The sequence below is a fragment of the Cyclopterus lumpus genome, chromosome 23, assembly GCF_009769545.1.
Source record: "Cyclopterus lumpus isolate fCycLum1 chromosome 23, fCycLum1.pri, whole genome shotgun sequence".
Taxonomy (NCBI): domain Eukaryota; kingdom Metazoa; phylum Chordata; class Actinopteri; order Perciformes; family Cyclopteridae; genus Cyclopterus; species Cyclopterus lumpus.
The window spans coordinates 17,406,589-17,424,653 of NC_046988.1; the positions used below are offsets into that span (position 1 = coordinate 17,406,589).

The 18,065-nt window shown below is 46.5% G+C and overlaps 2 protein-coding genes across 7 annotated transcripts in view; both read left to right on the forward strand.

Moving 5' to 3' along the window:
- The first annotated feature begins 2,002 nt into the window (after positions 1-2,002).
- Positions 2,003-16,603, forward strand: svopl (SVOP-like). 6 transcript variants are annotated; one of them, XM_034526666.1, is made up of 16 exons: positions 2,041-2,080; positions 2,628-2,662; positions 2,752-2,905; positions 3,070-3,155; positions 7,859-7,957; positions 8,521-8,592; positions 8,698-8,822; positions 8,918-8,981; positions 9,426-9,551; positions 10,276-10,404; positions 10,488-10,561; positions 12,856-13,052; positions 14,024-14,135; positions 14,375-14,456; positions 14,611-14,700; positions 14,782-15,054. In XM_034526666.1, the coding sequence occupies exons 3-16, from the start codon at positions 2,797-2,799 to the stop codon at positions 14,944-14,946; spliced, it is 1,530 nt and encodes a 509-aa protein (XP_034382557.1). In that variant the 5' UTR covers positions 2,041-2,080; positions 2,628-2,662; positions 2,752-2,796; the 3' UTR covers positions 14,947-15,054. The 6 variants fall into 6 exon arrangements, with proteins under 6 accessions (XP_034382558.1, XP_034382557.1, XP_034382556.1 ...); XM_034526667.1 differs by lacking the exon at positions 2,628-2,662 and having other exon boundaries at positions 2,003-2,080; positions 2,796-2,905; XM_034526665.1 differs by lacking the exon at positions 2,041-2,080 and having other exon boundaries at positions 2,332-2,662.
- Positions 16,604-16,931: 328 nt separating this feature from the next.
- The window catches only part of LOC117726540 (protein-methionine sulfoxide oxidase mical3a-like), a 62,005-nt gene continuing 60,871 nt past the window's right edge, over positions 16,932-18,065 (forward strand). Inside the window, exon 1 of the mRNA XM_034526869.1 lies at positions 16,932-16,984. The gene's annotated coding sequence lies outside the window, so the exon portion shown is untranslated. The remainder of the gene's footprint in view (positions 16,985-18,065) is intronic.

An 18,065-nucleotide genomic window follows, 5' to 3' on the forward strand; every position in this document is an offset into this window, starting at 1 on the left:
TCCTCTTCCTCTCCCTCCTCCTCCCCCTCTTCATCTTCTTTCTCCTCCCCCCTCCTCTCCCTCTCCCTCCTCCTCCACTTCCTCCTCTTCCCCCTCTTCTTTCTCCTCCCCCTCTTCATCTTCTTTCTCCTCCCCCTCCTCTCCCTCCTCCTCCACTTCCTCCTCTTCCCCCTCTTCTTTCTCCTCCCCCTCTTCCTCCTCCTCCTCCACACCTCCACTCCCTCCTCTTCCTCTCCCTCCTCCTTCTCTTCCTCCTCCTCCTCTTCCCCTCCTCCTCTTCCTCCTCTCCCTCCTCCTTCTCTTCCTCCTCCTCCTCCTCTCCCTCCTCCTCCCTCCTCTCCCTCTCCCTCCTCCTCCTCTTCCCCCCCCTCCTCTTCCTCCTCTCCCTCCTCCTCCTCTTCCCCCCCTCCTCTTCCTCTTCCCCCCCTCCTCTTCCCCTCCCTCCTCTCCCTCTCCCTCCTCCTCCTCTTCCCCTCCTCCTCTTCCTCTCCTCCTCTTCCTCTCCTCCTCTTCCCCCCCTCCTCTTCCTCTCCCCCTCGTCCCCTCCCTCCTCTCCCTCTCCCTCCTCCGCCTCTCCCCCCCCTCCTCTTCCGCCCCTCCTCGTCCCCTCCCTCCTCCTCCTCTTCCCCTCCCTCCTCTCCCTCTCCCTCCTCCTCCTCTTCCCCCCTCCTCTTCCCCCCCTCCTCCTCTCCCTCCTCCTCCTCTTCCCCTCCCTCCTCTCCCTCTCCCTCCTCCTCCTCTTCCCCCCCTCCTCTTCCTCTCCTCCTCTTCCCCCCCTCCTCTTCCCCTCCTCCTCCTCTTCCCCCCCTCCTCTTCCTCTCCTCCTCTCCCTCTCCCTCCTCCTCCTCTTCCCCTCCTCCTCTTCCCCCCCTCCTCTTCCTCTCCTCCTCTCCCTCCTCCTCCTCTTCCCCCCCTCCTCTTCCTCTCCTCCTCTTCCCCCCCTCCTCTTCCCCTCCTCCTCCCTCCTCCTCCTCTTCCCCCCCTCCTCTTCCCCTCCCTCCTCTCCCTCCTCCTCTTCCCCCCCTCCTCTTCCTCCTCTCCCTCTCCCTCCTCCTCCTCTTCCCCTCCTCCTCTTCCCCCCCTCCTCTTCCTCTCCTCCTCTCCCTCCCCCTCCTCTTCCCCCCCTCCTCTTCCCCTCCTCCTCTCCCTCCTCCTCCTCTTCCCCCCCCTCCTCTTCCCCTCCTCCTCTCCCTCCTCCTCCTCTTCCCCCCCTCCTCTTCCCCTCCTCCTCTCCCTCCTCCTCCTCTCCCTCCTCCTCCTCTTCCCCCCCTCCTCTTCCTCTCCTCCTCTCCCTCCTCCTCCTCTTCCCCCCCTCCTCTTCCTCTCCTCCTCTTCCCCCCCTCCTCTTCCCCTCCTCCTCTCCCTCCTCCTCCTCTGCCCCCCCCACCTCCTCTCCCTCCTCCTCCACTTCCCCTCCTCCTCTTCCCCCCCTCCTCTTCCTCTCCTCCTCTCCCTCCTCCTCTTCCCCCCCTCCTCTTCCCCTCCTCCTCTTCCCCCCCTCCTCTTCCTCTCCTCCTCTCCCTCCTCCTCCTCTTCCTCTCCTCCTCTCCCTCTCCCTCCTCCTCCTCTTCCCCTCCTCCTCTTCCCCCCCTCCTCTTCCTCTCCTCCTCTCCCTCCTCCTCTTCCCCCCCTCCTCTTCCCCTCCTCCTCTTCCCCCCCTCCTCTTCCTCTCCTCCTCTCCCTCCTCCTCCTCTTCCTCTCCTCCTCTCCCTCCTCCTCCTCTTCCCCTCCTCCTCTCCCTCCTCCTCCTCTTCCTCTCCTCCTCTCCCTCTCCCTCCTCCTCCTCTTCCCCTCCTCCTCTTCCCCCCCTCCTCTTCCTCTCCTCCTCTCCCTCCTCCTCTTCCCCCCCCTCCTCTTCCCCTCCTCCTCTTCCCCCCCTCCTCTTCCTCTCCTCCTCTCCCTCCTCCTCCTCTTCCCCCCCTCCTCTTCCCCTCCTCCTCTTCCCCTCCCTCCTCCCCCTCCCTAGTGACGAACTCGTTGACGGAGCTACTTCCGGACTCACCTGGCAGGTAAACAGTGAAACCTGAATTACAGGTGAGCCAGTGTTCTTATGAGAAGAGACGCGACGGACGGACGGACCGTGAGTAGATTATTATCATACTTTATTATGATCATACTTTATACTTTATTATAATGCTTAAACATCCAGGTGAGCGCGTGTTGACGGGGGACGCTAATGTTACTACAGGTAGACGTATATCCATATTAATACATCCATCCATTATGACCTCTTATCCGGGTCGGGTCGCGGTGGCAGCAGGTCCAGCAGGCCGACCCAGGCCTCCCTCTCACCCGCAACACTTTCCAGCTCATTCTGGGGGATCCCGAGGCGTTCCAAGGCCAGCCGGGAGATAGAATCCCCATATTAATATATCAATATACATAAATAAATATCCATATGATGAACCGTGAACTAATCACGTTTATCACGATGATCAAAGCGCGTTAGAAAGCCGTGCGCGTGAAGCTCCCTGAAAGAACCCGGATGCTCGTGGAGACCAGTCTTCTTGGACTGGGAACTGATCCCCGCGACGCTCCGTAGCTTCTTAACTTTGTTCCTGCCTACAGGATTCCTTAAAGAAGATAGAATTATAAGGAACATTAGTTCTATTAATGATCTGTTTCAGCACCTGAACATCAAACAACAACAATACAGAGAAATGTGAGCATTTCACTATTTTTATTATAATTATAATTAGTGTTATATTCCAACTACAAAATACTAATAGTTAATGTTCTGGAACACTCCAGTCCTTTAAACACTCCGAGGTGACAGCAGGCTGAACTGTGCTCAGGATGGGGGACTCCATGAAGAACCAGCTGGTGAGCGCCATCCAGCTGCAGGAGGTGGAGATGCAGGAGAAACCTGGAGACAACAAGCAGGGCAGTAGCAACACAGGCAATGGTCAGTGTGAAATCAATAATCAATAAGACATGTGGAAAGTCATTCCTCCTCCAGCCACCAGGTTGCAGCACTCAGAATTCATGACGTGATTTATATAGAAATTGATGATGATGATGATGATGATGATGATGATGATGATGATGATGATGATGGTTTCTCTGCAGAGACGTTCACTGTGGAAGAAGCTGTTGAAACGATCGGATTCGGTCGCTTCCACGTCATGCTATTCATCATCATGGGCAGCGCCAACGTAGGTCCCTTACGCAACAAGTATATACAGTATGTGTGTGTGTATACAGTATATATGTGTGAGTGTATATACAGTATATATGTGTATATGATTATACAGTATATATGTGTGAGTGTATACAATATATATGTGTATATGATTATACAGTATATATGTGTAAATGTATATACAGTATATATGTGTGTGTGTGTATATACAGTATATATGTGTGTATATACAGTATATATGTGTATGTGTATATGTTTATACAGCATATAAGTGTGTGTGTAGATACAGTATATATGTGCATGTGTATATGTGTGTGTATATGTTTATACAGCATATATGTGTGTGTGTGTGTGTGTGTAGATACAGTGTATATGTGTGTGTGTGTATATGTTTATACAGCATATATGTGTGTGTGTGTGTGTGTGTAGATACAGTGTATATGTGTGTGTGTGTATATGTTTATACAGTATATATGTGTGTGTGTGTGTGTGTGTGTGTGTGTGTATATATGTTTATAGAGCATATATGTGTGTGTGTGTGTGTGTGTGTAGATACAGTGTATATGTGTGTGTGTGTATATGTTTATACAGTATATATGTGTGTGTGTGTATGTGTGTGTGTGTGTGTGTGTGTGTATATATATGTTTATAGAGCATATATGTGTGTGTGTAGATCAGGGGTGGGCAAACTTTTTGGCTCAGGGGCCACATTGACTTTTAAAATTTGACAGACGGGCCGGGCCAATATCAGATGGATGGAGAGCAGGGGCCTTTGTAGGATTCCAAGAAAGGGGGGCTAAGCCCCAAGGGGAGTGTCACCCTGGTGAATGTGGGCCCCTGATGTCCATTGTTTCTGACAGTTCATAGATTGGTTCAGTCAGAGTGTGATTTTGCTCTGTAGTTTTGCTTCATTCAGTATATGATGACACAAGAGACAGAATTTCAGGGTCAGTGATATTTTATGCTCATTTGGACCCTATCACTGAGATAAAGATGAACTAGTTCAGTGTCAAATATACCATTCAATGGAAAAAAATATTAGAATAATCTATATTAATGCAAAGAATAGAGAAATGTCGATAGTTATTTATTGTATTTCGAATTCGCTCGTTCACACTCGCTCAATGGAGACAGTTTCTAACTTCCCTTTCATTTGGCTCAAGTAAACCTGAATGTAAGCAGGTAACACTCGTTTAACAACTACAGACAGACACATTCTGTAACTACCTGGACCTACAGGTAAACCTGAATGTAAACAGGTAAGACTCGTTAACCACTATAGACAGCCACATTCTGTAGCCCCCCTAAAATAGGCCCAACGACGCCCCTGATGGAGAGTGTTTGTGTGAACCAATATGAATTACAAGTAAAAGCCAATAACTAAAAAGTAAAGAACCCCTTTCAGGGGCACAGTGTTGTTGGTCCAGGGAGGTGCAGTCCTGTGGGTTTGATGTGCGTTGTTATGCCGAGGAAAAATACTCTGGATGCAGCTGTTAATTTTACAACTCTAAACGAACCCCGTCTCCGGCGACAGAAAGTGACATGCCAAATTGAAATTACCAGAACTCTTCGAAAGTTAACGTTTTACGACGTAATTCCAAAGGATTGTGAACACTAAGAAGCGCCGCTTTCCAGCAGTATGCTGTACATTACGGTGATCTCTTTCCAGCGGTATGCGGTACATTACGGTAATCTCTTTCCAGCAGTATGCGGTACATTACGGTGATCTCTTTCCAGCGGTATGCGGTACATTACGGTGATCTCTTTCCAGCGGTATGCGGTACATTACGGTGATCTCTTTCCAGCGGTATGCAGTACATTACGGTGATCTCTTTCCAGTGGTATGTGGTACATTACGGTGATCTCTTTCCAGCGGTATGCGGTACATTACGGTGATCGCTTTCCAGCGGTATGCGGTACATTACGGTGATCTCTTTCCAGCGGTATGCGGTACATTACGGTGATCTCTTTCCAGAGGTATGTGGTACATTACGGTGATCTCTTTCCAGCGGTATGCAGTATATTACGGTGATCTCTTTACAGCGGTATGCGGTACATTACGGTGATCTCTTTCCAGCGGTATGCGGTACATTACGGTGATCTCTTTACATTACGGTGATCTCTTTCTAGCGGTATGCGGTACATTACGGTGATCGCTTTCTAGCGGTATGCGGTACATTACGGTGATCGCTTTCCAGCGGTATGCGGTACATTACGGTGATCTCTTTCCAGCGGTATGCGGTACATTACGGTGATCTCTTTCCAGCGGTATGCGGTACATTACGGTGATCGCTTTCCAGCGGTATGCGGTACATTACGGTGATCTCTTTCCAGTGGTATGCGGTACATTACGGTGATCTCTTTCCAGTGGTATGTGGTACATTACGGTGATCTCTTTCCAGTGGTATGTGGTACATTACGGTGATCTCTTTCCAGCGGTATGCGGTACATTACGGTGATCTCTTTCCAGCGGTATGCGGTACATTACGGTGATCTCTTTACATTACGGTGATCTCTTTACATTACGGTGATCTCTTTCTAGCGATATGCGGTACATTACGGTCATTTCTTTCCAGCGGTATGCGGTACATTAAGGTGATCTCTTTCTAGCGGTATGCGGTACATTACGGTGATCTCTTTCCAGTGGTATGTGGTACATTACGGTGATCTCTTTCTAGCGGTATGCGGTACATTACGGTGATCTCTTTCCAGCGGTATGTGGTACATTACGGTGATCTCTTTCTAGCGGTATGCGGTACATTACGGTGATCTCTTTCCAGTGGTATGCGGTACATTACGGTGATCTCTTTCCAGCGGTATGCGGTACATTACGGTGATCTCTTTCCAGTGGTATGCGGTACATTACGGTGATCTCTTTCCAGCGGTATGCGGTACATTACGGTGATCTCTTTCCAGCGGTATGCGGTACATTACGGTGATCTCTTTCCAGCGGTATGTGGTACATTACGGTGATCTCTTAACCAGCGGTATGCGGTACATTACGGTGATCTCTTTCCAGTGGTATGTGGTACATTACGGTGATCTCTTTCCAGTGGTATGTGGTACATTACGGTGATCTCTTTCCAGCGGTATGCGGTACATTACGGTGATCTCTTTCCAGCGGTATGCGGTACATTACGGTGATCTCTTTACATTACGGTGATCTCTTTCTAGCGATATGCGGTACATTACGGTCATTTCTTTCCAGCGGTATGCGGTACATTAAGGTGATCTCTTTCTAGCGGTATGCGGTACATTACGGTGATCTCTTTCCAGTGGTATGTGGTACATTACGGTGATCTCTTTCTAGCGGTATGCGGTACATTACGGTGATCTCTTTCCAGCGGTATGAGGTACATTACGGTGATCTCTTTCTAGCGGTATGCGGTACATTACGGTGATCTCTTTCCAGTGGTATGCGGTACATTACGGTGATCTCTTTCCAGCGATATGTGGTACATTACGGTGATCTCTTTCCAGAGGTATGCGGTACATTACGGTGATCTCTTTCCAGCGGTATGTGGTACATTACGGTGATCTCTTTCCAGTGGTATGTGGTACATTACGGTGATCTCTTTCCAGTGGTATGTGGTACATTACGGTGATCTCTTTCCAGCGGTATGCGGTACATTACGGTGATCTCTTTCCAGCGGTATGCGGTACATTACGGTGATCTCTTTACATTACGGTGATCTCTTTACATTACGGTGATCTCTTTCTAGCGATATGCGGTACATTACGGTCATTTCTTTCCAGCGGTATGCGGTACATTAAGGTGATCTCTTTCTAGCGGTATGCGGTACATTACGGTGATCTCTTTCCAGTGGTATGCGGTACATTACGGTGATCTCTTTCTAGCGGTATGCGGTACATTACGGTGATCTCTTTCCAGCGGTATGTGGTACATTACGGTGATCTCTTTCTAGCGGTATGCGGTACATTACGGTGATCTCTTTCCAGTGGTATGCGGTACATTACGGTGATCTCTTTCCAGTGGTATGCGGTACATTACGGTGATCTCTTTCCAGCGGTATGTGGTACATTACGGTGATCTCTTTCCAGCGGTATGCGGTACATTACGGTGATCTCTTTCTAGCGGTATGCGGTACATTACAGTGATCGCTTTCCAGCGGTATGCGGTACATTACGGTGATCTCTTTCCAGCAGTATGCGGTACATTACGGTGAGCTTGCCTGTGAGGGGTGGGCAGCAGGCTGGACTCGCAGCCTGACACGGCAGCAGAAAGCACGGCATGCAGCGCGGTGACGCTTCTCCGTTCCTGACTTGAGTTTCCAGAAGCACGATGACGGCAACAGACCAGCATCGATGTTTCTTAATGCTCATTTATTGCTCAGCTCTTTCAGGCTGTTTGTGCGCGCTCTCCTGCAACAGAAAGCGCGACGGCGCACTTTAACCTGCCGTGTTCTGCTGCAGGAGCACGCACACGCAGCCCCGAGGGTACGAAGCGTTACAGCGGTCTTTATTATAATTTATAATTCATAATACTCGGCGGGCCGGATCAAAACGCCCAACGGGTGTGTGTGTAGATACAGTATATATGTGTATGTGTATATGTGTGTGTGTATATGTTTATACAGTATATATGTGTATGTGTGTGTGTGTGTGTGTGTATATGTTTATACAGCATATATGTGTGTGTGTAGATACAGTGTATATGTGTGTATATATGTTTATACAGTATATGTGTGTGTGTAGATAGTGGAGGCCATGGAGATCATGCTGTTGGCTGTAGTTTCTCCAGAGATTCGATGTGAGTGGCGTCTGGACGACTGGCAGGTGGCTCTCGTCTCCACAGTGAGTCACAGCTTATTGATTTAATATCAATTCATCAATCAATGTCCTGTACAGTACGACTGTAGTACACTAACACTGTAGTACTGTCGTACAGTACCACTGGAGTGCTGCACTACTGTACTGGTGATGGTGATGTACCACTGTATTACTGTACTACCATACCGATGTACCTCTGTATTACTGTACTACTGTACTACCATACCGATGTACCACTGTAGTACTGTACCACTGTAGTACTCTATTACTGTACTACCGTACCGATGTACCACTGTACTACTCTAGTACTAAACTACCGTACCGATGTACCACTGTAGTACTGAACTACTGTAGTACTGTAGTACTGTACTACCGTACCGATGTACCTCTGTAGTATTGTAGTACTGTACTACCGTGCCGATGTACCTCTGTAGTACTGTACTACTGTAGTACTGCACTACTGTATCGATGTACCACTGTAGTACTTTACTACTGTAGTACTGTACAGATGTACCACTGTAGTACTGTACTACTGTATCAATGTACCTCTGTAGTACAGTAAATACTTACTCAGTATTCTGCCTCAGATGGTGTTTCTTGGCTTCATGCTTTGTGGAGTTCTGGGAGGATACCTGGCAGACAGATACGGACGCTGGAAGGTCAGAAACCTGTTTATCTTATTGTGTACAGTAATATGAGACATTATGTGTTCACGTGTATATTGTTGTGTATTTGTGTTTTCTTCTGTGTACATATATACTCAGGTGGTGTTTGGAGGTTTCGTGTGGAGCGCTTACTTCTCTCTGCTCACCTCCTTCGCTCCTTCGTACGGTTGGTTCATCTTCCTCCGCAGCATGGTGGGCTGTGGGGTCGCAGGGGTGTCTCAGGGGTCAGCACACACACACACACACACACACACACACACACACACACACACACACACACACACACACACACACACTAACCTCCACCTTGCTGTTTCAGGTTTGTGTTGAAGACGGAGTTCATTCCAGCAAAGTACCGAGCCATCTTGCTGCCTCTGGCCTCGGTGAGTAGTTTATAGGTTAACCCTCAACAGAGGAGGAGGAGGAGGAGGAGGAGCTTAATGATCAGAAGAGGAGGAGAGGAGGAGGAGAGCTTAATGATCAGAGGAGGAGAAGAAGAGCTTAATGGTCTGAGGAGGAAGAGGAGGAGGAGGAGGAGGAGGAGGAGAGCTTAACGATCGGAGGAGGAAGAGGAGCTGAATATAGTTGAACCATGTTCTGATCACTTGGTATTGATACTTATTGATCCCATACCGATACGTCGTCTCTCACACTGAATGAAGATCAAAGGATTCATTGAAGTTCTCATTAAATTCTATTTTATTCTTTACGTGTATTCTTTTTCGATTTTTCAAATGTAACTTTATTTAATCAGGAAGTCTCTTTCAGACGTCTGATGATGTCATGGGTTGAGATGTCCCAGCATGCTCTCTGTCTTTGTCTGTCAGATATTCTGGATGTTCGGATCCATGCTGATCATCATACTGGGGATGCTGGTGGTTCCCACCTGGGGCTGGAGGTGGATGATCCGGTTCTCCGTCACCCCCAGTGTCATCCTCCTCTTGCTCTTTCAGGTGAGACCCCCCTCACCTGTCTGTCCCCACCTGTCTGTCCTCACCTGTATGTCCCCACCTCTCTCTCCTCACCTGTGTGTCCTCACCTGTCTGTCCTCACCTGTGTGTCTTCACCTGTATGTCCTTACCTCTCACCTGTGTGTCCTCACCTGTCTGTCCTCACCTGTATGTCCCCACCTCTCTCTCCTCACCTGTGTGTCTTCACCTGTATGTCCTTACCTCTCACCTGTGTGTCCTCACCTGTCTGTCCTCACCTGTGTGTCTTCACCTGTATGTCCTTACCTCTCACCTGTGTGTCCTCACCTGTCTGTCCTCACCTGTATGTCCTTACCTGTCTGTCCTCACCTCTCACCTGTCCGTCCTCACCTGTATGTCCCCACCTCTCTCTCCTCACCTGTGTGTCCTCACCTGTCTGTCCTCACCTGTGTGTCTTCACCTGTATGTCCTTACCTCTCACCTGTGTGTCCTCACCTGTGTGTCCTCACCTGTCTGTCCTCACCTGTATGTCCCCACCTCTCTCTCCTCACCTGTGTGTCTTCACCTGTATGTCCTTACCTCTCACCTGTGTGTCCTCACCTGTCTGTCCTCACCTGTATGTCCTTACCTGTCTGTCCTCACCTCTCACCTGTCCGTCCTCACCTGTCTGTCTTTACCTCTCTGTTCTCACCTCTCACCTGTGTGTCTTCACCTGTCTGTCCTCACCTGTCTGTCTCTCTGTCCTCAGTTTATTCCTGAGTCGGCTCGTTATAACGTGTCAGTAGGAAACGTAGCGGCTGCTGTTGAGACTCTGCAGCAAATCGCTAAAATGAACCGAGTGTCTCTTCCTCCGGGACGCCTGGTGGAGTTGCAGAGCGTATGTTGTTATTATTATATCAATGATTTAATATCAGGATACAATTTTATATCAATATAAATAATGTAATATTTGTCTCTCAGGAAAAAAGAGGAGGCTGGAGGATTCTGTTCAGTCCATCGTTCAGGAGGACGTCTCTGCTGCTCTGGTACACATGGTAACGGCTCCTCCCTGAATACTACTATTATATATCTTTATATTTATAATACTGCTTCAGGTTTGTGGCATCTACTCACCTTTATACAGTTACTATATATATATATATATATATATATATATATATATATATATATAACTTGTGTATATATCAATATCCTTCAGGTTCGTGCCGTCTGTATATGTTTGTATATATACATATACATACATATATATGTATATATATATATTATATATATGTGTGTGTGTGTATATATATACATATATGTGCGTGTGTGTATTTATATATATAAATATATATATACATGACGGCACAGTCATGACGGTGTATATATCGAAGGCTCAAAGACTTTGGGGAAGAAGTAGCGTTAGTAATGTGCAATGAAGAGATGTAAAGGAGAGAGAGAGAGGAGGAGGTAGGTGCTCAGTGTATCCTAAAACATCCCCCAGCAGCCTATAAGCCTATAGCAGCATATCAAAGGGCTGGACCAGGGCAAACCTGATTCAGCCCTAACTATAAGCACTATCAAAGAGGAAAGTCTTAAGTCTATTCTTGAATGAGGTGACTGTGTCTGCCTCCAGGACTGAAAGTGGAAGCTGGTTCCATAAAAGAGGAGCTTGATAATTGAAGGCTCTGGCTCCCATCCTACTTGTTAGGACTCTAGGAACCACAAGTAGCCCCGCATTTAGTGAGCGCAGCTCTCTAGTGGGGCAATATGGTACTACAAGCTCCTTAAGATATGATGGTGCATCACCAATCAAGGCTTTGTAGGTGAGGAGAAGAATTTTAAATGTGATTCTTGATTTTACAGGGAGCCAGTGCAGAGCAGCTAATACAGGAGTCATGTGATCTCTTTTCTTAGTTTTTGTGAGTACACGAGCTGCAGCATTCTGGATCAACTGGAGGGATTTAAGAGACTTATTAGGGCAGCCTGATAATAAGGAGTTGCAGTAATCTAGTCTGGAAGTAACAAACACGTGAACCAGCTTTTCTGCATCTTTTTGGGACAAGATGTGCCTGATTTTTGAAATGTTACGTAGATGAAAAAATGCGATCCTTGAGATTTGCTTAACGTGGGAGTTAAAGGACAAGTCTGGGTCAAAGATAACTAGAGATTCTTTACAGTGGTGTTGGATGCCAGGGCAATGCCATCTACAGAAACCACATCACCAGATAATTGATCTCTGAGGTGTTCAGGGCCAGTAAATAACTTCAGTTTTGTCTGAGTTTAACATCAGGAAGTTGCAGGTCATCCATGTTTTTATGTCTTTAAGACATTCTTGAATTTTAGCGAGCTGGTTGGTCTCCTCTGGTTTGATCGATAGATATAATTGAGTATCATCTGCATAACAATGAAAGTTTATGGAGTGTTTTCTGATAATGTTGCCCAAAGGAAGCATATACTGTATAAGGTAAATAAAATTGGTCCAAGCACAGAACCTTGTGGAACTCCGTGATTAACGCTGGTGGTCATTGAGGCTTCATCGTTTACAAATACAAACTGAGATCGATCTGATGAATAGGATTTAAACTAATTTAGTGCGGTACCTGAAAAGCTTGACAGAGATGTTGAGCCCTCTCCACCTCCAGAGTGCAGGGCCCCGCCACAGGGTTCCCTCCAGATTCCAGGTCCGAGGCTCCCTCCAGTGCAGCCCCAAGCCCCGCATCGTCAAAGCCTACGGTCCCAGCACCTTCGTCCGGCGCACCACCGCCCGGAGTCAGGGCAGCAGGACGCTCCAGTGCACACGGTCAGCGATTGATCTCCACTGTGATGTCGCGGAAATCCTCGCCCACATCAGCCTCTAGCTGCATTGAGTGCTTCAATGAGCAGACCTCAGTGTACAACTGCTCCATTGTCCCAAGTAGACGCGAAACGTCCATGTTGGAAAACGTCGCCTGCGGTGACTCTCGCCACATTCATTCATTACACTCAGCCAACTTTTAAATGTTGTTGATGTCGTTCTGTGCCCCTTTATGGAAAACGCACAGCTGTGTCGTCGGGCAAAGTTCAAACAAAACTCTTTTCGAGGACTCTTTCCACTCGGAGTCAAACATGTTCACAGCTAACAGGACGATCTCGTCCTGGCTTAACGTCTTAATTTTCACTGCGAGGAAGTTAAGCGACTCATCCTCCACAATAACTTTACCGTCAACAGTCTTATAAATCTCAGGTTTTATTCGAGAGCGGTTAAACCCCTGAGCGACAGGACCTCGATGTGCAGTGTCCGCCATTGAGTCACTCCTAATATATGTATACAGTATATACAACTTGTGAATATATCAATAACCTTCAGGTTCGTGGCGTCCTTCATCTACTACGGATCGGTGCTCGGCAGCTCGGAGCTGCTGGAGAAGAACTTGCTGTGTTTGACGGATCCGGATCAAGAGCATCAGGTCAAACACCAGAACCAGGACGGACTCTGTCACTGCATCCCCTTCCAACTCCGAGACTACCAGACCCTACTCATCAGCTGCCTGGGGGAGGTGGCACGTGAGTCCTTAACAAGACTAAGAATTAGTCATTCCTTAACGAGACTAATGATTAGTGAATCCCTAACGAGACTAACGATTAGTGATTCCTTAACGAGACTAACGATTTGTGAGTCCTTAACAAGACCAACGATTAGTCCTCTCGTGTCCTCCTTTGTCCTCTTTCGTCTTTCTCTGTTCTCCTCTCTTGTTATCCTCTGTCTTCCTTTGTTCTCTTTTGTCCTCCTGTGTCCTCTGTCCTCCTCTTTGATCCTCCTATGTCCTCCTCTTTTGTCCTCCTTTTTGATCCTCCTCTGTCCACTTTGATCATCCTCTGTCCTCCTCTTTTGTCATCTTGTATCATCCTCTGTCCTCTTTTGTCCTACTTTTTGATCCTCCTCTGTCCTCCTTTGATCCTCATCTGCCCTCTTCTGTCCTCCTCTTTGATCCTCCTCTGTCTTCTTCTTTGATCATCCTCTGTCCTCTTTGTCCTGTGTCCTCTTTTGTCCCCCTGTGTCCTCCTTTTTGTCCTCCTTTTTGATCCTCCTCTGTCCTCCACTTTGATCATCTTCTGTCCTCCTTTGTCTTCCTGTGTCCTCCTCTGTACTCCTCTTTTATCCTCCTCTGTCCTCCTCTTGTGTCCTCTTTTATCATCCTCTGTCCTCCTCTTTTGTCCTCCTCTTTTATCATCCTCTGTCCTCCTCTTTTGTCCTCCTCTTTGATCCTCCTCTGTCCTCCACTTTGATCATCTTCTGTCCTCCTCTTTGTCCTCCTGTGTCCTCCTCTGTACTCCTCTTTTATCCTCCTCTGTCCTCCTCTTGTGTCCTCTTTTATCATCCTCTGTCCTCCTCTTTTATCCTCCTCTGTCGTCCTCTTTTGTCCTCCTCTTTCATCGTCCTCTGTCCTCCTCGTTGATCCTGCTCTGTCCTCCTCTTTCATCCTCCTCTGTCCTCCTCGTTGATCTTCCTCTGTCCTCCTCCTCTGTCCTCCCAGTGGTCCCAGTGAATATTTGTCTGCTGAACGTTTTGGGACGAAAGCTGAGTCTGACTGTGCTGCAGCTGGGGGCGGCCATCTTTTTCATGTTGCTCAACATCTGCACCACCATGTAAGAGCCTCTTGTCTTCCCTTTTCACTAGGTCCAGGTTTATGAGGACCTCCTGTCTGACTGGGTCCAGGTTTATGAGGACCTCCTGTCTGACTGGGTCCAGGTTTATGAGGACCTTCTGTCTTACTGGGTCCAGGTTTATGAGAAGGTCCAGTCTGACTGGTTCCGCGTTTATGAGAAGGTCCAGTCTGACTGGTTCCGGGTTTATGAGGACCTTCTGTCCCTGTTTTTTTCTCCAGGTTTGGGTTCACGGTGTTGCTGTTCCTGCTCCGGTCTCTGGTTTCCATGAACTTTAATGTGGTTTACATTTACACGGCTGAGGTATGTTTGTACTCGTTTTACTGGGAACAAGAGTTTGTTGATCAGGTATCAGGTAACAGGTTTGTTTGTGTCTCGGGTGTTTATTGATCAGGTCTCAGGTGTGTTTGTGTCTCAGGTGTTTATTGATCAGATAACAGGTGTGTTTGTGTCTCAGGTGTATCCCACTGTGGCTCGGTCTTTGGGGATGGGCTTCTGTACGTCGTTTAGTCGGATCGGAGGAATGATCGCTCCGTTCATTGCTCAGGTGGGTTCCGTTTTCTTCCAGAGAACCATTCAGGTGAGTTTTCAGGTCTTTCATCCATATCTGGCCCTGTGTGTACTTCAGGTGTTGATGTCTCAGTCGGTGATTCTGGCTCTCAGCCCGTTTGCCATGGCTTGTGTGATCTGTGCTCTGGCAAACCTGTTCCTGCCGATAGAAACGAAAGGACGAGCTCTGCTGGTGAGAAACACCGTCCTGTTTTCACTTCAAACTTCATTTAACTCAATTTAACTCAATTTAACTCTATTTAACTCCATTTAACTTTATTCATCTTTATTCAATTTAATTCAGTTTATTTTGTATAGCCCAATATCACAAATTTTCCTCAGAGGGCTTTACATTCTGTACACATACGACATCCCTGACCTTTGACCTCACATCGGATCAGGAAAAACTCCCAAATAATAGAAAAAACCCTTTCAGGGGAAAAAAGGTAACAATCCTTCAGGAGAGCAACAGAGGAGGATCCCTCTCCCCGGATGGACAGATGAATAGATGTCATGTGACCAGATGAACAGAGTTACAGAGTTACATAAACACATTATATGAATATGACAATGTATGAATGGAACTCCAATCCATGAAACAGAAGGAGGTAGAGAGGAGGGGGGGCGGGGCATCAGCAGGGCCAATGGGAGGCCGGCTCACCAGGCAGGAGGCACTCTAGGAACCACAAGTAGCCCCGCATTTAGTGAGCAGCTCTCTAGTGGGGCAATATGGTACTACAAGCTCCTTAAGATATGATGGTGCATCACCAATCAAGGCTTTGTAGGTGAGGAGAAGAATTTTAAATGTGATTCTTGATTTTACAGGGAGCCAGTGCAGAGCAGCTAATACAGGAGTCATGTGATCTCTTTTCTTAGTTTTTGTGAGTACACGAGCTGCAGCATTCTGGATCAACTGGAGGGACTTAAGATACTTATTAGAGCAGCCTGATAATAAGGAGTTGCAATAATCTAGTCTGGAAGTAACAAACGCGTGAACCAGCTTTTCTGCATCTTTTTGGGACAAGATGTGTCTGATTTTTGAAATGTTACGTAGATGAAAAAATGCAATCCTTGAGATTTGCTTAACGTGGGAGTTAAAGGACAAGTCTGGGTCAAAGATAACTAGAGATTCTTTACAGTGGTGTTGGATGCCAGGGCAATGCCATCTACAGAAACCACATCACCAGATAATTGATCTCTGAGGTGTTCAGGGCCAGTAAATAACTTCAGTTTTGTCTGAGTTTAACATCAGGAAGTTGCAGGTCATCCATGTTTTTATGTCTTTAAGACATTCTTGAATTTTAGTGACCTGGTTGGTCTCCTCCTTATTAACTCCATTTAACTCAATTTACCTCCATTTAACAACTTAATTTAACTCCATTTAACTCCATTTGACTCCATTTGACTTTATTTGACTTTATTTGACTGTATTTAAATCCATTTAACTTCATTTAACTTTATTTAACTTCATTTAACGCCACTTAACTCTATTTAGCTTCATTTAACTTTATTTAACTTCAACTTCATTTAACTTTATCTACCTGCATTTAACTCCATTTAACTTCACTTAACTTCATTTAACTTCATTTAATTCCATTTAACTTCATGTAACTCCATTTAACTCCATTTAACTCCTTTTAACTCTATTTAACTCCATCTAACTTTATTTAACTCCAGTTAACTCCATTTATCTTCATTTAATTTAACTTTATTTAATTTCAACTTTATTTTACTTCAGTTAACTTTAACTTCATTTGACTCCATTTAACTTTATTTAACTTCAACTTCATTTAACTTTTTTCATTTTTGTTTTCAGCAAAGCTCCTGACGACGTCTCCAAACAAACTGCTTTATCATTGTTACATTTGTATTGTGAAGACATTAAACCTGTTACTGAAATCAGCTGTTTGTGAGTTTGTTGCATAAATTATTAAAATATAACCAAAACCTTTTCTGCCGTTAAAAACTTTAATATATGGGAAACATGAAGTTTCAATAAAAACAGATTTAAAATGTAGTCATTACACTTTGCGCTTCTATATTGTTAATAACTACACGTTTGGCCCGATGGTGGCGCTGCAGTGTCTGTACACGATGATCTCCGGCTCCTGATCTCCTCCTTAAGCTCGTAAACTCAGACACACTCGGATTACTGTCTGTCCTCAGGGGGCGGAGTCTGCAGACAACTGACCCCGCCCCCTGACCTGAGAGTGAGTGTGAGTGTGAGAGATAAGTAGATTTGGACGTTGGCTGGCAGCAGTTGCAGAGAGGCACTCTGAGACGTAAGTAAACACTGATTAATTTACTACATTTACATCTGAACATTAGAACTGTGTATGTGTGTGTGTGTGTGTGTGTGTTCAGGATCTGAAAAACCTTGTGTAGAGTAATTTAATCAGAAAATGTTATTCCTTAATTAAACCAATCAGACTACATTACATTTGATGAAATGTTCCTTTTATGGTAGCGTATACTATTAATAAAATTAATAATAATAATCTAGAGTTTTTACAGGTGTGTTGTGAGCAGCAGGTTTATTGGTGCCTCCAGGTTTGATCTCCACCATTAGAATCACAGTGTGTGTGTGTGTGTGTGTGTGTGTGTGTGTGTGTGTGTGTGTGTGTGTGTGTGTGATGGTTCTTGGTACAGCTGTATCTGTTCTGTCTGAACCTCTTTGTTTCTATTCACTCTGACTCTCAAGACACACACACACAGTCACTCAGACGGGTCATGTGACCTGACCACAGTGACATCATTATTAGTCTGTGTGACATTTAAAGCTGCAGCTGAAAACCAGTTGATCTGTACTTCTTGTATTTGATGGTTTCAAGTATAATTCACACATTGTGATATAAATACACAAAGTACTGGTGTCTCTCTCGCTCTCTGGTCAGTAATATCTCTCCCTCTCCCTGGTCAGTATTGTCTCTCTCGCTCTCTCTCTCTCTGGTCAGTAATATCTCTCTCTCTCTCTGGTCAGTAATGTCTCTCTCTCTCTCTCCCTCTCTCTCTGGTCAGTAATCTCTCTCTCGCTCTCTGGTCAGTAATATCTCTCTCTCCCTGGTCAGTATTGTCTCTCTCGCTCTCTCTCCCTCTGGTCAGTAATGTCTCTCTCTCTCTCTCTCTGGTCAGTAATGTCTCTCTCTCTCTCTCTCTCTGGTCAGTAATGTCTCTCTCTCTCTCTCTCTGGTCAGTAATCTCTCTCTCCCCTTCTCTCTCTCTCTCTCTCTCTGTGTGCACAAGGGGGGTTTGGTGGGTTGTGTGTGAGTGTTGGCGCGCCGGCCGGCGCGTGCTAACGGCATGTTAGCAAAGTGCTACACGGCGTGATGGACTTGAGCTGGCTCACGCGCAAGCACGGGATAC

Excerpts from the sequence above, each read along its gene's own strand:
- svopl (XM_034526664.1), top strand. Across the intron at positions 13,053-14,023 it reads CTGCCTGGGGGAGGTGGCAC|TGGTCCCAGTGAATATTTGT; the intron begins GTGAGTCCTTAA and ends CTGTCCTCCCAG. Across the intron at positions 14,701-14,781 it reads TCGCTCCGTTCATTGCTCAG|GTGTTGATGTCTCAGTCGGT; the intron begins GTGGGTTCCGTT and ends TGTGTACTTCAG.